The sequence below is a fragment of the Mastomys coucha genome, unplaced genomic scaffold (genome assembly GCF_008632895.1).
Source record: "Mastomys coucha isolate ucsf_1 unplaced genomic scaffold, UCSF_Mcou_1 pScaffold8, whole genome shotgun sequence".
In the NCBI taxonomy this organism is placed as follows: domain Eukaryota; kingdom Metazoa; phylum Chordata; class Mammalia; order Rodentia; family Muridae; genus Mastomys; species Mastomys coucha.
The window spans coordinates 53,590,573-53,605,984 of record NW_022196914.1 but is presented as its reverse complement, the minus strand read 5'-3'; the positions used below and the strand labels follow the sequence as shown (position 1 = coordinate 53,605,984).

General features: G+C 34.1%; 1 protein-coding gene across 3 annotated transcripts in view; it reads left to right on the top strand.

The window, feature by feature from the left end:
• Positions 1-15,412, top strand: part of Tent2 (terminal nucleotidyltransferase 2) — a 48,221-nt gene that overhangs the window by 22,300 nt on the left and 10,509 nt on the right. For all 3 annotated transcript variants that reach the window (XM_031360512.1, XM_031360510.1, XM_031360511.1), the window contains exons 9-11: positions 1,459-1,535; positions 1,872-2,000; positions 9,201-9,244. In XM_031360512.1, the coding sequence (XP_031216372.1) occupies positions 1,459-1,535; positions 1,872-2,000; positions 9,201-9,244 (250 nt within the window). The remainder of the gene's footprint in view (positions 1-1,458; positions 1,536-1,871; positions 2,001-9,200; positions 9,245-15,412) is intronic.

The following is a 15,412-nucleotide window of genomic DNA, read 5'->3' as shown; positions in this document are numbered from 1 at the left end:
TGTGTGAGAAACCTGTGATTAGTTCTGTGGAGGAAACATCATGGATATTCATTTTTAGAAAATTATTTTTCTGCTAGTGCTGGAGAATGTTCACATAAGGCATTAGGTGTGCAGGCAAGTAACCTACTGCTAACATGTTTCTCCAGCGCCTTCGAAAAGGCGTAATTCTCCAGGTCTCTTCCTACATGATTTTGTGATGTTTTGAGTTAATGCAGAGGGTATATCAGTTGCCTCTGGTGCTTCTCACACAAACATAGAGACTGTAACTGTTGTTACCATAAGTTTCCCAGAGCTGTGTATATCTCTGTAGCACTAATACTACTATCCATTTATTATGAACAGAAGTGAGGGGATGTTTTTAGATTTTTTTGACTCCCCCAAGCAAGAAAATTATAAGGTAAATTTCAGATTTTGTAATAATGTAGAAAGGAATTATTTTAATTAATTGATAGACTAATTTATTTTGAGATAAGATCTCACATATGGTTCAGACTGACTTCCAAATTCTTAATTCTGTTTTGGCTTCCCGAGTGTTAGGTTAGAGGCATGCATTATCGTAATATGCCTGGAATTTTATTTTTGACAGTGTTTTAAGAGGGGAGTACATGTATTTAGTGTATGTATGTACATGTGTGCATGTATAACACACTATAGTGTATGTGCATTTCTTACTTCTCTTCTTTCATCATGGGTCCTGGGGATTGAATTTACAATGTCAGTATTGGCAACAAGTACCTTTACTTGCTGAGTCATCTTACCCTTTTGGAAGTCTTTTCATAGAACAATGTGGTATTAAAAGAAATTAGACCCAATAGAAAATGAGTATAAGTGGAACTAATTCATATAAAGTAATTTTTCCTTGTTTGTAGATTATAACAATAATTGCCCTGTTTTCTATGTTGTGAGTTATATATTTTTGCTTCAAAGAAACATCCATTGGTGATGTTTTGAGTAGTGCATCTCCTCCTAGATCATCAGCACCTGCATTTAACATAGGATTTTCCAGCCATTTTTAGAAGGAATATGATATATAGATACTGTGTTTTTAAAACTTGAATTTTATTTGTTGTTTTTAGTTTTATCGTTTGAAAATGGGTAAACCTATTCTTTCAGAAGATATAACTTAGTGGGATAGTTTACATAGCAATGTTTTGGTCGTGGGATTTTGTTTATCTAGAAAAGTTTATAAGGTTTTAAAACTTCACTTGGAGTAATTAGAAACATTAATATATTATGGGTCTTTTAAATAGTAATCTTAGTTTATATTTTTAATACACACCAAACTACTTTAAATGGTTCACTAGGTATATATTCCTTTTTAGTGATTCATTTTTAGAACATAGTCTGTGGTGGTTTTCATTCCATGTTGCATCAGTGGATGGATTGAAATCAGTTTAATTAATAGTCCACCTCCAAGTACACGTATTGAAGTGTGTTTTCATTTTTTCTTTTAAATAGTTGTGTGGAATTCGACTTAAATGTAAACAATACCGTTGGAATTAGAAACACATTCCTTCTCAGAACCTATGCATACCGTAAGTTTTCGGTTTATTTGTAAATAACCTCCAGCTTCTGTTTTTCCTATATTCTCTATGGCCCTTTAACTATGTTTACAGTAAATAGCAATTCCTCATTACTTGTATTTGGTAAAACTGTTTCTTGCTTTTTGGATAATATGTTCCTATATGTATTTAAGGAAATGATGGTTTAAAGGAAACTAAGGTAAGCTTGTAAGTAACACATTAAGTCTGGGCACTACCACCTTAGCATAGAGGGGAGCAGTGATTCTTAGTGGCATAGAATTAGGAACTCATATACATTTTCAAAGAAACTGTGAGATGATAATTTTTAAGTGTTAATTTTACTTGCAGTTGAAAATCGAGTTCGTCCATTAGTGCTGGTGATTAAGAAGTGGGCAAGTCACCATGAGATAAATGATGCCAGTCGTGGCACTTTAAGCAGCTATAGTCTTGTATTGATGGTTTTGCACTATTTACAAAGTAAGTATTCTGGGAGTTTTTTCACGTTTTAAAACTGAAATTCAAATAAACCTCATTGCAGTATCTTTTTTGCTTGTTTATAACTTGCATTGTTCTAAAATGTTCTCTGTCTAAAGCTTAGACAACTTTTTTTCCTGTTTTGTTACCCCAAACTAATATTTCAGAAATTTCATTCTTTGGAAACCATTGTGATGAAGTTTCATTATGCTTTTATCTTTTAACAGTTTTCTTATATGCACTTTTATACTTAAAGATGTTTCACTACTGTATTGTTGATCCCACTGTCTTGCAACAGAAAGACTGTTTTTTTATTTGAAACATGTTACAGCTCTTAGGAGAAAGGTATCCATCAATGGAAGCATTCGAGCTCTGAAGGGAAAGCTCTCCGCACCTGCAGTCATTAGAGCTCTGAGGGGAAATGTATCTCCCAGTGAAAGCATTAGAGCTCTGAGGGGAAAGGTATGGCAATTGAGAGACAAGGAATACCAACCACAAAGTCATACTACATGACAAACCTCATACAAGAGATTTATTGGGAGAAATACCAGGAGGCTGCCTCTGCCTCTGCTTGGGAGCAAAGAATGAGTGAGGGGTAGGTTTTAGATAGGGTTTCTTGGGGGTGGAATTTTCCAGGGTGGCCTGGCCCGAGTTTGGTGGGATTTTGAAGCCTGATCTTGGGCTTTTTTACTCTGTAGGGCAGAGCTTGGCTACCCATGCTCCTTCATGTGCATCCCTTTTAGAACTGCAAAATCAGAAAATCATTTTCCTGAGAGAGGAGGACCATTAAGGATATACAGAAAGCTCTGGTCCCCTGATGAACCTTCAAATCAACTCTCAAATTTCATATTGGCCTCCAGATTTTAATTCAGTCTAGTTAGATTTGTTTATGAAGTCACTCTAATAAAGCTATACTTTTGTTCTATGCTTAGTGGCAAATTATGTACGCACTTGTAATTTTTTCCTTTTCATAATGTAGGTATAAGAACTTATAGTTATAAAGGTTCCCTAGAAGTATATAGTGCAGACTGATGAGCTTTGGATGGAACCTTTACTTTTTGTTTAGTAACAAAATGTTACCTTTTCCCACCATACTATGAGTTACTAATAGATCACTGTCAGTATCATGTGGTCTTAACTAGTTATTCCATTATAGTAATTTTTAAAAAGTTTTATTGTGTTGTTTGGTGTCTTCTGCATGTAGATTCTGGAAAAGATAACAGAGTTAATGTACTTTGACTTTAGGTTTTTTTTCTCCAGAGATATATTCTAAGGCAGTAATAAACAGATATACATATAAAACTACTTTTATAGTATTTATTGAACTAACAAAACAAAGAATCTGAGCTTTCTAGAATGTAAAGGTTAAATTAATTATGGTATATTATAATATAGAAGCTATGTAGTTACCACAGTCATGTTTTTAAGATTTTTTTTTTAAAGATACATCTTATACAACATACCAATCATTTTGTTTGAAAAATAACTCTTTGTATATATTGCAAATACTGAGAAGTTATGTGTTAAAATTTTGTCATTTTTAATTGGAAATTGGATTTCTTATCTTAATATCTTAGTGTACATTATGTATTTTCTATATTATGCAAGATAGTCATCTTTTGAACATAAAATCAAAATTATTTTTTCAAGTTCTAGAAAGACTTAAAGTTGTTCAAGTACACCAAACACTTTCTAGATGAGTCATCAGAAAGTCTTGTTTTCGTTCTTGATGAAGTGTCTTAAGCTAATCACAATGTGTATTATTGCTGATCTGTCTTGGTTATATGTTGATTTGATGATTTGCTTGCTCATTTAAAATTATTTGAAATGTGATATATATTGTTTTAATCTACTCTATATATCACTATCACTAATCATTTTTTTTTTCCAATTTTCCAGTTGTATCATCTCTTAGATAAGTTTTTAGGGACTGCTATCATCTTTTGTATCACAGTTGACTTAAAAAAATTGAAAGGATTTCTTACATGTACTATGAAGAACAATACAATAACTATGTGTCATTCAGTGTTGACTTATTTCAATTTTGGTAGTAATACAGGAATTATATTTGTCATAACATGCATGTGTCTATATGATACATACCCAGTCCTCTGGCCTTACTGGCTACATTTAAATTTTAATTTTCTTGACAACTTTTAGTACTTTAGAGTGCTTTAAGCTGGTTTGTTGACAAATTTAAAATTCATCAAGAAATAAAATTTTGCCAGAATAATGAAATTGTTTTAAGATTTGGTTTTTTTTATTGAAGAGGTTTGTGTTTAATGACACTGTTACCAGTTATTTCTAAGTAAAAACAGTAATATAATATGTAGCTATTGGCCAACTTAAGCTAATCCACCACTGTGTCCTCCCCACCCCCCAGTAAATAATGAGATGAGTAATCGTTTTCTTTCTTGTTATCTCCTACTGGGAGGGAAAATTGCTTGCAAGAGACTGAAGGTTGGTTTGAGCAGTTCAGCCTGGTGTAGGGGACTGACTAGTCTTTGTGATATTGATGATATTATTTCATCTCTTTTGCCTTCATATTCTTACCTATAAGATAAGTTGTTGAGTAAATGATTATTGTTTAGCTTTCTGAATGTCTTAAAACATAATGTTGCCATGAAGGGAACGGGTGTTCTAATGTTGAAAGAGTATAAAGACCATAGCATTTCTTATGATACATGTTAGTAGTCAGTAACAGACTACACATATTTCAGTAAGTCACTGATCAAAGCTTAACAGGGGCCAGGCAAGTGGTGGCGCACGCCTTTAATCCCAGCACTTGGGAGGCAGAGGCAGGCGGATTTCTGAGTTCGAGGCCAGCCTGGTCTACAGAGTGAGTTTCAGGACATCCAAGGCTACACAGAGAAACCCTGTCTCAAAAAAAAAAAAAAAAAAAAAAAAAATGCTTAACAGGGAAAATACTGAGAACAAATTCTAAAGACAATCTAAGAGCAAGAGTTACTGAGCTAAAATTATCATTTGGGTAGAAATAAGAATATTATGATTGGCTAGCATGTTCTTGGGGCACAACTTCCCAACATCTATTTTGAAATTTGTTTTGCATTTTCAAAATTAATGACTGCTTAGTATTATTGGAAGTATACTTTTTGGCTGTTAAAAAGTTTTGATAAATCATGGAATGCTTGTGGTATAACTATGTAGTAATCTTACCAGTAAGTCCTTGTATTATCTAATAGTTTTTTTATATTGAAAACTTTGTTTCCTTTGAAAGATAAATTTAAAAGATACATTTAAAACCCAAAATTCTTAAATAAAAATGAATTATACAGCCACATTTTTTTCTGAGTTTATGTTGTTTTTGAATAAGATATTTTTAAACTAGTGAACTTGTTGAGGCTACCATCATGGTAGTGTTTACAACTACCTGTTACAAATCTACCTACTGCTTCTTTAATGTCTAGAATTAAAAAATCTTTAAGATTGTAAGGTAAAGAAGTTGATGAATGATATCTGTCATAATTACTTTTCCATTGCTGTGACAAAAACAGGATGACTAAGACAGCTTATAAAGGAAAATGTTTATTGTGGTTTACAATTTCAGAGGTTTAGGGTCCATGATGGTGGAGCAAAGGCTTGGCATCAAAACAGCTAAGAACTCACATCTTAATTCCCTAGCATGAGGCAGAGAGATGTAGTGGCAAAGTTTTTTTAGAAACTAAGAGCATACTTACAAGTGACACACGTCTTAATTTTTCCCAAATAGTTTCACCAGCCGAGAACTGACTATTTAAAAATATGAGTCTGTGGTTACATTCTCATTCAGATCACATTTGACTCCCTGCCTTCCATGATTGGCATGATTATAATATAAAATACATTTAGTTCAATTCCAAAAGTATACAGCCTTTCCAATCTCTACTATTAAAATTTTAAGGCCCATTGAGACTCAAGGCAGTCTCTTAAGTTGCACTCCCCCTTTACAATTAAAAAGCAAGTTATATACTTCCAACATATAGTGACACAGTATATAGTACCATTCTATAAGGGAGGAATTGGGACTTAGTGCTAAGAAGTACTGGACCAAAGCAAGACTAAAACCCAGCAGGGCAAACTCCAAATGCTGTAGCTGTATGTCTGATGTCAACGGCCTCTTCCAGCTTTGGTGCCTGTCACAAGCCCCCACCCCCACACCCTACCCTACCTCCTCCTTCCTTTTCCCTTTTTCTCTCCCCGCCCCCTCTGACTCATTATTTTCCTCATGTGTAGCCCTCCTTGGCATATGTTTCTTGATTCTGGTATCTCCAATATCTTGGGATCTCTAGTGCAATCCAGGCTTCACTTTTGATAGCTTCATGAATAGCCTCTCTGTGCAATAGACTCCTGGGACACACTTGACCTCGGTGGGTCAGCTTAACTGCACTAACCTTACTCTTGCATCCTTCCTGATTCTAAAGCTAGAACCATGTGGGTAACACTGCCAAGTTTGACTGCCTGCTTGGGATGGAGCCAAGCTCCCTTGAATCACATTTGCAGTTTTTCTTTGTTGTTAAATTTTTAGGAGCAGAAAATTCCTTGGGCCTTTCCTTTTTATAAGTTGTAAACTTAGCTGATTGGTGTCTTGCCTTGGGAGCACTCTTCCCTTTATTCTGTTCCATATCTAGCCACTCTTTAATCTTCTCATTTCATTCAGTATAACCTTGGCTCCAGCATCAAGTTTCCTGGTGTTCATTTTCTCTTTCAGCTGTATATTTTGTATTTCTATTTGCTCCTCATTCTTTTTCATTAAAGACCTACTACATAAGAGTGATTACTGATATAGTACAAAGTCAAGACTGTTTTGAAATCTCCCTTGCCAAAGAAATTAGTTTGTTTCTTTTCTACTTAGCCTCAGGAGAATTCTTAGGACAAGAAAAGCAGCCACATTCTTTACCAAAATATCACAAGAATAGTCTCTAGCCTGTGAAACCTCTTGGCCTGGGCTTTCATAGTCAGCATAACTCTCAGTCTACCAAGATCTTACTAGGATAGCCCATTCCTCTAAAAACCCCATATGGTTATGTTTGTCCCATCAGTAGCTCACTTCTTGGTACCAACTTCTATCTTAATTATTTTTCTGTTGCTGTAATAAAAGAAATTAAAAGGCAACTTATAAAAGTAAGTAATTTAATTGGGCATATGGTTTTAGAGGGTTAGAGTTCATGATACTGGAGCAAAGGCATGGTAGCAGGAACAGCTGAGAGCTCACATCTTGATACATAAGCAGGAGCCAGACACACAAAATCCACCCCTGTGACAAGCCTCCAACAAGGGCATACCTCCTAGTCCTTCCCAAACAGTTCCAACAACTGGGATGTCCTCAAACATAAAAGTGTATGGAGACCATTCTCACTCCAGCCACCATATCTGTGCTCCCAAAACCTTCTAAGTTCCTTAGTTTTTAAAGGTTCTTTGAATGACTCTAAGCCCAATTGTTGATATTTTTTTTTCCCCTTGTCATTCCAAATAATGGCCCTAGAATGTGATAAATTCTGTGATTTTTTTTTTAAATTTTGTCATCTTTTGTTTTATAATAATTTTAATTTATGAAGTATTTAATGGAATTAAATTTGTAATTTTTATTTTACTTTTAAGTAAATTATTTAATTTTAAGTAAACTAATTCCCAGTAAGAGATTCACAATGTGATTTATGTATTATAATGAAATTTATTAGGAAACCATTAAAAGTTTTTGTAAAAATAACAAGACATTCAGAATTAAAGTGTCTGGGGTCTGAGTTTACATGGAAGGTCTTATAGAATGGTAAATGTCTGAATGCCTCTGGGGAAAGTATATGTGACTGTGCGTGTATATAACATTAATCGTGAGGGTGATTTTGGTAAGTAGACAAATATTTTTCTTCTCTTTAGAGTAGTCTCATTCATAATATGCACATGTTCATTTTGCAAAATTGTTAGTGCAATGTTTAAGTTTGGATTGAAGTTTATAAAAGGGAACATAAATGTGTAATCCTGCTCTGTACTACTCTACATTTTAGAAATGATGGTTTAGAAATATGGAGGCCATATAAGTTCGTCATAATGCTTAATTACATGTTTGTAAATGTAGATCTTTTTTTTTTTTTTTTGCTAGGTAGCAAAGTATTGGGTATTCTTCGTTACTAAGCTTCAATTATCTATAATATAGTCCTTTTTCTTAACTACAAACTTATCATATGCTGCTATATTTGGTCTCTAATACAAAAGACATCTTTGAATTAAAGCACTTTTATTTTATCATACTCCACATATTTTAGAGTTATGTTGTGAATAACAGGTATCTTGTCTTTTAAGTCAGATTTATAATGATATGAGATGAGATTTTTTTTTACACATTTAATAAGATTGGATTTGCTCAAAAATAATTGAGTTGTGAACTTCCTGGGGATGTAGTTCCGTTGGTAAGAACTTTCTAGCATGCATGAAGCCATGGGCTTTATTCACAGCACTCCAGGACAGGTGTGTGGTGTTGTACTTCTGTGATTCTTACACTTGGGAGGTAGAGGCCTAAAGACCCAAAATAAAAATTATAAAGCTATAATTCTCACCTAAGTAGTAAGTTTGAGGCCAACCTTGTTTGCATGAGACCTTGCCTAAAAGAAAGAAAGAAAAACATTTAAACAAGGGCCATAAATAGGTTAATGAGCTTCTTGAGATAAATTTTATTTATATTTCTAGGATGGGTGCACAAATCTCGTGATTTAGATTTCTAATCTTTGCTGAGATGTTCTTTAAGCAGTGTTATTATGTAGCTGAATTTGACTTTGGTTTTGATTTTTAAATAGCTCAATTTTCTTATAACTTTAGTGTTGCTCATTAATAGAAATTAAATAATAAAGGGACAGTAATGATAACACTATTCTCTAATGAAACAGGAACATTGAGCTGATGCTTCAGGAACACTGAACTCTTAAAATTACATGTTTTGATAGTCATGTTCATGTTAATGTCCATTCAAAATATGTAGAATTCTGTCTTGCCTATTTTGTGTTTGATATTTAATTGAATGACTTGTGTGGACTCTAAAATTTTCAGTTTATAAGAACTAAAAATTTAGGAGCTAGATTCCATGAAATACATAAAAACCGGAGTTTTAGTGTCAGTCCTTGTGGTCTCATACCTGGGGTGAAGCTGACAAAAGTTTGCATTGTAATATGAATCATGTGAATCACAGAAGCTTTAAACTTTTTCTTTTTATAGCCCTACCTGAACCCATCCTTCCATCCCTCCAAAAAATTTACCCAGTAAGTGTTTCTTATAAATTATTATACTATATTGCCAATTATGTATGGGATTATTATATGCAATACTAATATGAAAATAAAAATTATAAAGCTAAATACATAACATTTTCTATATAGACTAAACTATGGCCTTGAGAACATTTAAATATCTTGGTTTTAAGAGTTTTCTGGTATTTTTTGTAATTGGTATTTAATCTGGTCAGTTATGCTGTTTGAATTTTTTTGCATGATATGTATGATTGTCACTCATATGAGTCACATATACTCAGTTGGTCAGGGTTCATTTGACCTTACTCCAACTTTCTTCATATTGTTTTATATAATTTTACAGCATTTGTGCTTAGTTCTTCAGAAAAATTTCATTGTATTGTATTTATATTTTGAAAAGAGGGAAAAATTAAGTTAACAATTAGATAATCTTTTTACTTTCACATCATTTTTAATAAGCAGTACACAAAAAATACCAGTAGCATACTATCTTATTTATATAGTAAGAATTCTGATATTAATAGAAAGTTGAAGTGTGCCTCCTAGCAAAGTAGTATATGTTATTTCAGTTGAGAAACTCAGGTGAAGTAATGTACATAGTAATAATTTATAGGCATTTTGATGCTTTTTCAGTGTTATCATCTTTTCTTTATAATTTTTCTTTATGTCATAGCCCATGATTTGTTTTAAAAATAATAGTTTAGCTGCTTCTCTAGAATGTTTGGCTAACCTTCCTAAACTTCTGAAACCATATAATGTTGGCCTGTCTCATATATGTTATGTTATATATTTTATGCATAAAAGATTTTTTTATAAAAGCTTGATGAGCATGTTACAAAGGAGAATATCCTATGCAGTTTATATGTTTGGGATTCAAACAAGTTCTTCTTGTACATAAAGTATAAGTATGCTTGACATGCAGCATCAGCATAATTAAATCTATGATAGTGGAGGTAAAGTGATAGTCCTTGTATTTGGATATTTTTTTGCTGCACACATGTGGAGTTCTGCCTAATAAAGGTTTCATAAGTAGTGCAGTGGGGTCTCCCAGTATCCTATGGGTCATCTGCTAGAACAGACGATGATAAGAACCTCTGGCATCTGGCTGTTTTGTTTTTTAGAACAAATTTCTGCTAGTGGCGAATTATTCTAGTGTACTTTTAATATAGTTAGGAATCAGTCTTTATGCTCTTAAATATGAAAAATGAATATATCAAATGTAGAATGAAAAGTAGCTTATTTAATTTTTTGTCACTCTTTTTTAAATAGTAGCAATAGTTTCTTTTTATTTTAATATACTTTAGGGAATATACAAACCTGAGCATTCCCACCATTTCTGGGGAACAGCAGGAAGCTCCAATTACATGAATTTAATGTTTTGTGGTGGCTAAGAACAGCAGTCAGCACCAGACTTGAACAGTTAGCCACAAGCATCCTTCAAAATGCCCTAGTAGCAAGACAGGTAAACCAGCTCAACAGTGACACTGCTTGGGAAGGGGCTTGTTATTAAATGGTTTCCTCCTCCCACAAATACTTTATACGTTAGCTCATGCTGAATGGTCTAAAATAATATTTATGTGTTCATTTTATTGTTTCAGCTTTATTTTTCCTTAAGGTCCAGTGTTTGATGTAAAAAGAGGGATGTATTTCATCATACAAAGAATGCAGTACTTAACTCTAAAAGACTCTTAGTTGGTTATGGTAGCACACACCTGTGATCCAGTTTTTGGAGACTGAGCCAGGAGGATTGTGGGTTTGAAATTAACCTGGGCTATATTATAAGATATAATGCCTCAAAAAACAAAAACAATCTTACTGTACATTGAAAGTACATCTATGGAAATCTCACTTGAAATCCTGTGCTATGTGAAATCCCTTGTACTGATATAATAGAGAAATACCAGTTTAATGTACTATGCTTGGGGTAGAAGAGGCAATAAGCATACCATTTTTACTAATAAGCACCCTATTTTTCACTTCTGGGTTTCATTTTTCTAATTTTTTGACTTTTCCTTCTTTTTTTTTTTGTTTTGTTTTGTTTTGTTTTGTTTTTTTTCGAGACAAGTTTTCTCTGTGTATCCTTGGCTGTCCTGGAACTCACTCTGTAGACCAGGCTGGCCTCGAACTCTGCCTGCCTCTGCCTCCCAAGCGCTGGGATTAAAGGTGTGCGCCACCACCGCCTGGCAACTTTTCCCTCTTGACAAGCCTGATTTCTGCTTACATTCACTTGTGCTTCTATGTTCTCCATCTTTCTTTTGCTAAGGATCCTATTTCTGTGACTGTAATTAGTAAATAAATTAATATTAGCTTAGCCTCATAGCTTTATATGATACCAAGTGTACTTGGTAGGGAAGGGACACATATATGTGGGAGACCGAAGCACACAGAGGCAAGAGAAAGCAATTGGGCCAGATTAAAACAAAAGAAGAAACTACCACTAATAACAAAAACAAAAACTTGTAGAATCCCCTAGAGTGGGAAAGGTTTAATTTGCTTTCAGGTGGGGTTAGGTTGCCATCTTAAGTACTTAAATTACACTGTTATATTTGCTATAAGGTTGATGTTTATGTTCATAGGAACTTACTACCTTATTTTATGTAGGATTTATTTTATATGAAATATATTTGCTGTTCAGCAGAACACTTTTTCAGTGGTCTATCTGCTAGAACAAGCAAATTACCTTTTTTTTTCACTAATAATAACCATCACTTTTCTAACTACTAAAAACAAGTTTTGTATGAAATTTAGTTACTCTCAAACAAACAGCCTTATAATGTTGATGCCTATTTTAGTGATAGTGAAGGGCTTCCATAATTGATCAAGTAGATGATCTAGAAGCTGGTATTTCCCCAATATTGTGTTTCCTAGCGAAAGATTACTGTAGCATTCACTAATATAATTGTACTTGTATATTGCATTTTACTTTATTTGTGTATGACTTCTATTCCTATATGAACTTTAAAAAAGAACATGGCAAATTCTTATAAATTATATAATAGTTAAATTGCTATTTTACAATGAGATGATTTTATCTATTTTTCAAAGATTACAATTAAATATTTTCCACTTTTTGTTTTTGTTTCTCTAATTAGTTTTTGCCTTTGACTCTACATCTTACAAGTCCAAGTTGGCCTTGACCTTGTACCATGTGCCACCAAGGGCAGCTTTTACTTGGATTTGTTGTTATTGTTGTTGTTTTTAAAGATTTATTTATTGCCAGACAATGGTGGTGCATGCCTTTAATCCCAGCACTTGGGAGGCAGAGTCAGGCGGATTTCTGAGTTCGAGGCCAGCCTGGTCTACCAAGTGAGTTCCAGGACAGCCAGGACTATACAGAGAAACCCTGTCTCAAAAAACCAAAAAAAAAAAAAAGAAAGAAAAAAATTTATTTATTTTATGTATATGAGTACACTGTAGCTGAACAGATGGTTGTGAGCCTTCATGTGGTTGTTGGGAATTGAATTTCGGACCTCTGCTTGCTCTGGTCAACCCCGCTCGCTTGGTCTCTGCTCTCTCTGACCTAAAGATTTATTTATTATTATAAGTAAATACACTGTAGCTGTCTTCAGACACACCAGAGGGTATCTGGTGCATCATTACAGATGGTTGTGAGCCACCATGTGGTTGCTGGGATTTGAACTCTGGACCTTCAGAAGAGCAGTCAGTGCTCTTACCCACTGAGCCATCTCGCCATTACTTGGGTTTTGAGGATTGAAATTATGTCCTCAAGTTATTGCCACAGTCCCTGAGTTAAAATAATTCTGAAAAATTGATATATTTCAGTTACCTTGTGATACTGAATGTGACAGAGATATAGACAGGATTACCTCCACAAGCTGTGTCAGAAGAGGGCTGCTGACTGTTACTGCTGCTCGCCCAAGCATCATGACAGAGTGCTTTGTTCAGATGATGTGATGCCTCAGAGTGGTTTGTGGCTCAGGGTATTGGTAGGCAATTACAAAAGGACTATCAGATATTTCTCATGGTTCATCTTTAAGTTTACTTTAAGCTGGCAGTGATGAAAGAGAAATGGTAAGCTATATTTATCCAAAAAAGTCCAACATTTATTTATATATATTATTTGGAAAATACTCTCACACATTAGAAGATCATTATACATTTTTTATTTGATATTCAAAATAAGAATATTCTAAAACTAATGAGGAAAACCTTTCATTAAATGTTAATCTGGAAAATCTATTCACAGAGACTGCATTTGGTTAAATTGTTTTCCCACTGATGCTAGCCTGTACTTTAAGGCTTCTTTTCCTTTTGACTTTGTAGTTCTCAGTATGCTCTCTAACACATTAGCCTAAGTTCTTTACCTGCTTAGCAGTTAGAATAGTGTATACTTTTCTTAATCCAGAGAATCTCTCCATATGTGAATTTTTACTCCAAGCTGAGGATATCTACAGGTAAATTCCTGTTTATTTGTGGCTTCCTTTAGGTGTGATGGGATATTTGTTTTTTCTTTCTTTTTCTTTTTTTGGGGGGTGGGGGAGTTGTACATTTTTTTTCTTCAGTTTTTTCTGTCAGCGTGACATAACTCTTGTATAAAGTCATACCAAAAGGAACAATACAAGTAAGACTAGCCAAATTGTTTGTTGTTTGTCATTCAGTATTTTAGTAAAGTAGGTCTCATATCTCTTTAGTTTTAAACTTATAGTTGGTGATCTTTTACCTATAAAAGATAAGTTTTATAGGTAGTAGATGGAAAGGAAACAAATGCTTTGTCTCTGCCCATAAAAGTGTGATAGAGACAATGCATTTGTTCTCCTTGAGGCTCTGTTATAAAATAGAGCTGCTTTTATGTCTGTCCACGTTTCTATCTTTGGCTAGTCAATTAAGAGCTTGAGTTGAGTGATGGAGCACTCTCTCTACTGTTAGAAATGTAAAACTAAACGTCTACTGGCTTTGTAGTTGTGACTGGAATATAGTTTTTCTTTTAGGGAGAGAAAGGTAATCACTCATTGTTATGTGACAGACTTTCCTGGAGAGATACAACACACACACATCTACTAAGCCCTGATAGGGAGCTCACAACAGACATGCACCACTGAAGTCCAAATGGCTTTGATGGGGTTACTCACAGGAGCAGAAATGACTCAAAGACAGCTTCATCTGCCTGTGCAGCTTGCCTTGTCTGAGTGGTTCTCTGTGGTTTTTTTACTGTATACTTTTGGGAAGGGAGGTCAGTTTCAGATACTCCCTGGAGCTATTTTGATGCATTTTACTTTCTGTCTTAAAGGAGCTTCCCTGCAAGATGGGATGTGTTTTTCAATCTTGTTAGAAACTGCTACACAATTATCATTAAGTATTAGTGATGGAATTACATATAATAACACAAGGGAACATTTTAATTTTTGTTCCTTTGTTTTTATTGATCTCTCCCCACCCTGAGGATTGCAGTCAGTGGTACATTGCCCACTTATATATTTAGGGGAAACCTATTTATTTATTTATTTATTTATTTAGTTAGTTAGTTAGTTAGTTAGTTTTGGTTTTTAACCTTGTAATTATTTAGCTGTCACCAATGGAAATGGTACCTATGGTAGATATATTTTAGAATTAAGAATGTTCTAGTTTTTGTGCTGTTGTAGCCCTTTCCCAGCTCCCTTTTAAAATACATTTCAAATTGAATAGCAATAAGGAAAAAAAAAATTAATTCTTAATGGCACTGTGAAAATTACCTTAGAATGCCTTTTAGGGGATTGGGAATGTAGTGTGCAAAGGTGATTTCCTACTGTACAAGGCCTGATTTGGATCCACCCCCCCCCCCACCAACCCCAATACCACATTTTAAAAGTGGGTATGGTAGTGCAGGCTTATGATCTCCCCCTTGGGACATAGAGACAGGAGGATCAGAAATTCAAGGCCATCCTCAGGTCCATACTAAGTTTGAGGCCAGCCTGGGCTAGAGAGCCTGAATTAAAAAAAAAAAAACTTTGTGAATATATATTACTTGAAAATCAGATCCAGACTTGCTGAAAGATGAAAGGTCAGATAAGAAAACAAATATTTTAGAACAGAAAGTACCTATTCATAATTTTTCCTAATAAATACCTTCTTTAGACCTAGATCACACATAGCTAAGAACTCCTTTTTAAATTACTATGATTAAAAAGTTTGGTGGATCTTTGTTGTCTGCATGTATTCTATCTTTTTTTCCCTTCATCATCT